The sequence below is a fragment of the Malurus melanocephalus genome, unplaced genomic scaffold, assembly GCF_030028575.1.
Source record: "Malurus melanocephalus ecotype Western Australia unplaced genomic scaffold, MMel_1.1 scaffold_0, whole genome shotgun sequence".
NCBI classification, from domain to species: Eukaryota; Metazoa; Chordata; class Aves; order Passeriformes; family Maluridae; genus Malurus; species Malurus melanocephalus.
In genome coordinates, this window is record NW_026623232.1 from 2910121 (window position 1) to 2918688 (window position 8568).

Sequence of the window (8568 nt, forward strand, 5' to 3'; positions counted from 1 at the left end):
TAACTTTAAGAGAGTTGTCATCCTCCTGGCAAAACTGAGACCAGCTGTAGAAATAAAACTGATTTCTATTACTACTAATTTTGATGATGTCTACTTTTAAATGTTGCTCAAGCAGTGTTGTGAGATTGCATTGGCAATGCTAAACTCTAAGCAGTTAAAATTGTAATGGAGTTGAAGTGACTGAATTGAAATAATGAGATCAAAGCAACTGCCAGAATTATCAAAAGGTTATATACCTAAATATAGATTGTCCTGAAGATACTTCCAACCATTGCACCTGTTAAACCAAATCGATAAAACTGGCTAGAATCAAAGCCAGGTGTTTTTGTCAGGACAGGTAAAAAGTTAAAAAGTAGTTATCACACCCAGCTTGCAAGAAAATTAAAACATTCTTTCCCGTTTCCACAGATTTTCTGTGTTGGGCTGTTCCACACAAATCTGAATGAGCTGACCTTTTATCAGAATAACCCAACAGTCAGTGACGGTACGCAGGGCCAAACACGTTCAGTGGCCACGCAGGCTAATACCATGCATTTGTTTCCTATGGGTGTTCTACAAGATGCCTTTCTACTTTAGTCACACAGAATAAATATTGTTTAGGAATTCTGGTTACTTGGAARGAGAGTTCTGGGAATTGATTTTGAAGTGTGGATGCAGGAAAATAATGCAGCACTACAAAAGGAGTTTGTCAATGCAGACTACCAAAAACCCTCAGGTGACAGATTCTGCATCAGTATACTCAGTGAAAAGCTAAAATTATTCTAMTGCTTCTTAAAAGAATTTATGCAGGCAATGAATTGTGTGGACAGGAAAGCGTTTCATCTTTAAGTCACACTTAAATAACAGAGCAAAGATTCAAAAATATGACCATGAATTATATTTGTCATTTGCAGTCACCTAATTAAGAACTACACCCGTTCATCCTCACTCCTCGTGCAATAGTTTAATTACTGTATTTGGTGTGATCAAAACCCACACATTTTTAAARGGTTGTTCAAACACAGCTTAGGTGCAGCTCTCTATATGACAAAAGAGCACTGTTGCAGCAGGGCTTCACTTTTGTAGGAGTAAATCACCTTTCACTGTGTGCTCACATTTCATTGCATGAAAGCATTGAGACAGATGAGACTGTGGAATCAGTATGTTCAGGCAGAGCAAAAGATAACATAAGCCCAGTCATTACAGCTGCAGGCCCCTACTGAAATTAAAATGAAACAAATCCTCTGCTGTAACCCTTTACCCACCGCCAGATGTACAKGTCTGTAGGAAAAACTGCTGCTTCTAAACCTTCTCTGCTTCTCTGCACCTTGTTTGCTACATGCACATTCCATTTTCTGTTGAAACAGCCAAAATGGAAGAAAAGCTTAGCTCTCACATCAGCCTTAATAGAAGGTCACAGATGAAAGCAGTGCTGCCACTAAGAGGAAGCAGACACAAATAAGGCTCTCTAAACTGGTTCTCAGAATCACATCTCTTTTTTCAAGCCAATGTATATCCTGCAGCTGTGCTCACCAGAGACTAACTGACGCTTTTAACTTTCTGCACAATAGGAAAGCTTTTGAGGAGCACAATATTACAGCAGTGAATTTTTCTAAATCAAACTCCTACAATCACAAACAAGAGAGAGSGAAAACAGATACTAAAAGGTACAAGTGCAGATTGTCCATAAACGTTTACAAGAGATGGTGAGCAGATGGTAGGGATTTGCAGTGACACAGCTGTTTTTAAAAATAAAGAGGTGGAAGGGGAGAGGCATGATTACACTTACACATACATTTCTAAGCCTGTACAAGGATAAAAATTAGGCTAGCAGTGGGAAATTGAAGTTTGTCTATTTTATAATCCGAATTGACATTTAGAAACTTCTAAAATAATCAGCAGCATCTTCAAGTTTCTTTTCCAATCATTAGTTTTCTAAGCAACTATGAAGCAAAGCTGACAACATTTACCTGAAACATTAACCTACAATGAGGTATTAAAAACACAATCACAGAATCTGAAGAATGTTAAAATTACGTGCAAGGCCTTCAATTAGCACATTTTTTTCTGTAAGCTTTACAATGTAAARAGACAATTCTATGAAATCATCAAACAAACATAAATTACCTCTTTGAACTTCCTGTGAAAGGATTTATTTTTTACTGKTTTATTTCTTTTTAAATGCTAGAAATAGAATGCATAGATAAGTAGTGCGAAATATTAYGGAGATAACTGCAGATTTAACAGCATGGGAGGTGAGGCAGGGAAATGTCCAAATTCAGTACTGTCAAGCACTGGATATCAATTTAGTAAGATTAGAACATTTTTAAATCAAACAGTTATTTGTATTAAAAAACTTCAGAATAAGACCTTTCATTCTTTTTAAAATAATCTCATGTATGTTTCCCACAGCCACAGAGAAGGCTTGTTTAGGTAAACAGTGGAGTTTTTTAATTCACATTGTAAAATTCTGCCTTCTCCAGAGAATCAAATGAAGCTGTTTCTTGACAGCTTTTTTTTACAAAATTAACTTTTCAAGATAACATATTCCTAGACCAAATAAATTTTGTATTAAGAAGAGAGATGTCACTGATACCAAAATGATAATCTGTTCATCTTTCCTTTTTCACAGTGCAACAGTTCACTTTCTYCCCTGTATTACAAATGACTCACCAGTGTAAATATACCTTTTTTGCTACATTTACTAYATAAAAATAATCTAATTTTCTGAATACATGAACTGGGATCCAACAAAAGAAAAAGCTTGYCTAGAACCAACCCATGGAAAATTTCTTTATACCCGTCTCCAGAGCCACTGGTGCTGGATTTTGCTACAGTTGGAKATTGAACTGAATGAGCAGAAGATGAAACCTGTTACAAAAATCCAGCTATTCCACAACTTCTCCTTTCACAGTATCCAAAGATAAGAAACAAKTGAATAGTGTATGTGCTGTCTAGCACACAAACAAACTCAACAACTGAAGACATTTAAGTTAATTTTATTTATACCAGGTTTTCAAAATCAGAAATATTTCAAAGAAATTCAATATTCATAGACAGGTGCTACATTGATATCTTTGATCCACCGTTAGTGCCGTCTTTTCACTCTACAATCATTTACTCGCCACCACAAACTAAAGGGAACTTACAGAAGTTTATAAAAAATAGGCAGACATGAAAATTTGGTTTATACTGGAATTGGCATAAGAGAGTAAAGCTTATTATCAAATTGTGGCAATTGCTGTTTTCTATCACTCATTCTGAGGGAATGGTAGAGCAGAAAGACTCTCCCACTTGGAGAAACACTTTGGATTTTAAACGAGCATCCTCAAACTTCACTTCATGATCTGACTAGGAGTGATTCTTACACTCGGTATAATTTTAAGTTTTGCATTACTAAAATCACCACAAGCATAAACCTCACTTACATACTGTAGTCTTGGATTGATTTCCCTGTTCAGAGAAATAAATCCCATCTATCTGTACCTCTTCCAGGATTTACCAAATCAAACAAAACAAATGCTGGCTTTGAAAAAWTTTTTTAGAAGGAAAATGCCATTTCTGCACAAGCTACTCTCATGAAAAATTTATTTAACATTTCTTTATCCATAAAATAACTGAAGCCAAGATATCCAAAAGTCACGTCTACACAGAGATACACAGAAGATACTCAGCTTGAGAGGATTTTCCTCCACTTCTCGATCACAATGAGGCCCTCACCATTTTGCATAATGACAGAAAACAACAGCTGACAAACCATTTTGGAACAGATGCCAGCTGTCTCTCATTTGTTTCATAATTCAAACAGTAACAGTTCTGTAGCACTTTATTGGTTTTTGTTTTTTTGTTTTTGTTTTTTCTAAAAGCAAGCCATCAGAATTGGACCTCACATCAGTCAGTCAGTCAGTCATTTCAAGAAAGAAYTGAAGGCAGGCTGATCCTTTTGGATCCAAAACTTTAATTTGGTAGGAATCTTACATAAATACAGTTTGTGCTTCAATTTCATAGCTAGTTGGACTGAGTGAATATATTCCTAAGCTAGTTAAAAAAAAAAACAAACAAGAGAACCTATAATATTCAACTAAGAAGCCACAGAAATTTTTCCAGACTGCAGCAGAGACAAACAATAAATTTAAACACAGTACTCCTTAAAAAAAGTTTACTGTCTAAAATGAAAATTCAAATGGTTTATTAAAATTTAACATTGTCCATTTTGGCGTTTTCTAAATAAACAATTTATTCCTTGTGAAAAATCAGTTAAAAGATAATTTCATTTTACTGTACTGAACTCAAGTCAAACATAAAGCACAAAGATCTTTACATTAAACTGGGCTTTGCATACAACATGAATGATCAGAAATAGACTATTTTGAGGAATAAAAAGTTGTGGTTTTTTTTTTTTTTATCTAGACAACATGCATACCATCAGTTACTTTGCAACCTTAAAAGGTACCTGAAAGGAGAGTTTTGTAGAACAAAACCAAGACTCATAAATACACTTAGTAAGTCAGTGGTCATCATGCCATTTTAGTTAAATTCTAGTAAAGTTTAGTCTACATAGAACAGCTAACACAATGAGGTGTGCAAGTCATAGGGATAGCCAGAAGCCTGAAATAAAGTCTTAAAGTTCTACAGTACAAGAGAGCCTAAACACAGTACCACTATTGGGGAGGGGAAAAAAGAAAGAAAAAGTATTTGGATTATTATCTCTTCCTCATTGAAAAAGGGCTATGGACTGAACATAAAGAAATATTTAAGTTTTATTTTCTATTCTACCAACTTTTTAAAATAAGGTAATGATAAAAGAGCATTCCTTCTAGCAGCATGTACAGTTCAGCTGCCAGTGGCTGCCTAAGAGCGCTCCTTTATGCATACCAGGAGAATCATGTCCAGTTTTGCCATTTGTGGATAACGATGACAAGATACAAAAGCATGTGTTTGCCATAAATAGCTCTGGCTAACGGAGGACTGCTCACACAGAGCAGATCAAATTCTCTATAAGGAGAGCATTATTTGGCTCCCAGCCAAAACACGTCCCCTATGCAAGCCTCAGTAGTGGCAAACACTTTCCAGTTCTATTTACATAGAAGCTAACAAGTAGAACAGTTCATTTAGGCTAATTCTTGTACTGAGTCGGTCTAACTGCAACACTCCAGAAACAAAAATTATTTCCCAGCTTCATATTCTGCMTGTTAACTGTCATTACACATCATCTTACCGAGAAAGATGCCAAACGGTAAAAACTSGTGCATGGTTTTACTCTGGCGTGTAGAACTTTAAGAACATTCAGGTATGAAACACGCTGCATGGTTAATTACTTCGTATTTTTATGTTTCTGACACAAGTGTTTCATGGAACTAATGGTCTCCAGCAGTGGTAGCTTCTTTCATGTTATGGTAAACTAGGAGCAGGTCCTTTATCGCAAGGGCAGAACAGAGCCACAAAGTATTGTAAAGCTGTGCCTAAATCAGTATGAAAAACTTGCATTATTTAAGATGAGATTAATGATTGTTGACCTTTACAATACTTCCCACAGAAGTTATTTGAAATATGCTTAAACACTTAAAAACTATATTTTCCAATGAAAACAAGGCAACGTTCTGTAATAAGCCACAAGTTTTATTGCAACGTGGCCAGTTTTTGATCTCAAAAAACAATGTTCCATTTAAGGCTCTTTTTAATACAGAAATTGCCACCATGACTGATGTTTTACAAAACTTTAGTGTTTCAAGACTCATGGTAAACAGATAACTTCTACTCCTGTTCAGTAGTGTACATTCAATGGAAAACGAAAGGCATCGTAAAAGCTACTTCATTTATAAAGATATGCATGTAACAGGAATGAAACTGAGGTACTACAATAATTTGATGACACAGTCACAGCAACTTAATTGGCATTCCTTGGGGTGGGGGCAGGTCAAACATATTACAAAAAAGTGCTTTAAATGCATAGTGTTGTGTGCTGCCATGTCACAAAAATAGGCTTGTCAAGGCAGGTGAGGTGTATGAATGCACAAGAGCCTCATGGAACTGCAATCAAGTGCAACTGTAAGTAATACTGTAGAGAGTCTACCATCCGACCAGTGGACAATACTTYCAAGGCATTCAATTAGCTTACCCTTCGCTGTCTGCTAGACTATTTACATTAACTATCACATTCATTGTACATGTTGCAAGGAATGCCTGCAACGTCAGTTTTGGCCAAGAGTATGACGTGAAAGCATTCCTTGAATCCTACATAAAAYTACCAGGATTAAACAGTCTAATGGCAATCACTGGTAGACTGCTTAACAATGACATCTCCTTCAGGGTGGTGGGGAAGGGGCTTGTTTTTGAGGAGGGGAGGGGATGGGGAGACTAATACTATTCCAATTGAACGAGCTGCAGAAATGGAAGCTCCTTAGATTCAGATGGCACTTGTCTGTATTTTATAAGGGTTTTCCTTCAAGTGAAACTACCACGTTGCCTCCCAATTTCTCTCCAAGTGTTGAACGGTCCTTAATATCATCCAAACCATTTACTTGCCACTCATGTTTAATACCTGAAAGATAGATGGACAACAATGTACTTGTGAGAACCTCAACATCTAAACAGCATTGCAATTGATGAGAAAAGCATTTTTAGGTCCATACCTGTAAATTTCTTTTTAATGGCATCTTTAGAGCTTGCGTAGATCATCTTGCTTTTTAAAGGTGCACTTTCAGGAGCCCTTTAAAGAAAAAAAAAGCAAGCCACAACAAAACAATTATTAAGTCATCCAGTGGTAGCTCCAGAATATTCAATTTTAACAGCAAGCTTTGCTTTCACACACCAGAATATAAATACCAGGTCTTCTTTCTTAGATTCCTTTGTCTCGTATGTGGCATCATACAAAGCGTATCGGCAATCATTCAAAGGTAGCAACTTCACAAAGGCTGTATAGGGGTCCTCCACAGTATCACCAATATCACCAACCAATATCTGCTTTGACTCCTCTACAATTATTTGTTTTTTGTCATCACTTAAGCAGAAGAGAACAGCTTTCTTTCTTTTTTTAATCTCTTCTGGGGTTGAAGATTTCCTTACTTTCATGTCATTAAAAACCTTTATGACTTCATCATTCACTGTTACTCCAGAAGCCTGTAAAATGAGATCAAAGGAATAATTTAAACAGCAAAATTTAAYACTCACTAAAAAAAAAATAATGATAGCCCATAATGCTAGATATATAAGTCTGCCTGCCCCCGTAAGAATAAAAATACTATACTCAGCCTGAACACACTATGAATTTAGTAATATTTGTGGGACTGAAGCAGAAGATAAAAAGGAGGCGTAAATTCAGTAATTTCTTGATGCAGATCTCAACAACTTCAACTGCAATTTTGGACAGCAGTTTCATACAACTAGTCACACAACTAYACTACTCAAAGTTTTCCTTTACCTTATCATGCATTTGGCTTATTTGGGGGGAGGGGAAGAGGGAGTGATGAGGGGGTAGGAACTGAACATAGGAGAGGAGTTTGTAATTTTCAGTTGGGATAGGAGGGGGTGGGGTTTTGGTGGGTCGTTTTTTGTTGGTTTTTTTTTTTCTTTTAGTAGAACAAACGCTACAGCAGCAGCTCACATCCAGCACTGTCATGACTCTCATTCTGCTGGGTGAGGTAAGGCTCTACAAGCAGCAGAAATGTTTTCTGCATTGTGTCAGCTTCAACACCGCGCCTTAAGAACTCCCGAATTTTACTTCACAYTGCTGCAGGACTATTGTTTGACTACTCTTCGTTCATATAAAAATACCAATTACAACTGTACAGCTCCGCATAAGGCAAGCAAGCCGTTCAGAACACGAACCTAAAGCAGCAAGGAAACAAAACACCGGCAGGGCAAATGGGGAGCTCAAGGCAAAAGGAAAATAATTTAGCAAACCCCACTGCGAGTGAACGAGCGAGCTCAGCCCATCTGCAGCGTCCTTGCTCTCGGTCCAGCAATTACATCTGCCGAGGCGGGCGCTGCCAGCGCAGGCTGCCCGGGGAGGGAAGGCAGGTGCGCGGCTCGCAGGGAGCCGCCGGCTTTGTCCCCGGGGGCGCCGCCGGCCCCTCTCCCCGCTTTGTTTGCGCGGACGGAGAGAATCCCGCCGCCCCGCGCCCTCCGGCCCTGCGCTCCGACACCCCCGCCCCGGCCCCAGAGCACCCACACGGCCGCTCCCGGCCGCTCCCCGGGCGCGGGCACCAGGCAGCCGCGACTGCGGTTCCTCGGGAGGAGCGCGAAACCCCTCTGCCCGCGCCCGCCGCCCCTCACCGCACCGTCGGGCACAGGCACGCCCGGGTGGTGCCGCAGGGAGCGCTGAGCCGCTCGCCCGCCCGCCGGGCCCCGGCCCCCGGCTCCCGGCTCCGGCCCCGTCGCCCGCAGCTGCCCCGCGGCCGCTCCCGCGGCCCCTTCCCCCCGCACCCGGCTAAAATTAGACTAAAATGGCCGCCGGAGGCCGCGGGGCTGCACCGGGCCGGGCCGGGCCTGCTCTGCTCTGCTCAGCCCCGCTCGGCTCCGCCGGGCCGCGCCAGCCGCCTGCACCGCCCTCCCCGCCCGGCCGCGCCGCGCCGCCCTTACCATGGCGCC

At 40.0% G+C, this 8568-nt stretch overlaps 1 protein-coding gene across 1 annotated transcript; it reads right to left on the minus strand.

Annotated features, from left to right (window-relative positions):
• Window positions 1-2962: 2962 nt before the first annotated feature.
• Window positions 2963-7098, minus strand: CFL2 (cofilin 2). Its single transcript, XM_057364577.1, has 3 exons — window positions 6791-7098; window positions 6612-6688; window positions 2963-6520 (listed from the first exon to the last, which is right to left on the minus strand). The coding sequence occupies exons 1-3, from the start codon at window positions 7048-7050 to the stop codon at window positions 6408-6410; spliced, it is 450 nt and encodes a 149-aa protein (XP_057220560.1). The 5' UTR covers window positions 7051-7098; the 3' UTR covers window positions 2963-6407.
• Between the last annotated feature and the right edge of the window lie 1470 nt (window positions 7099-8568).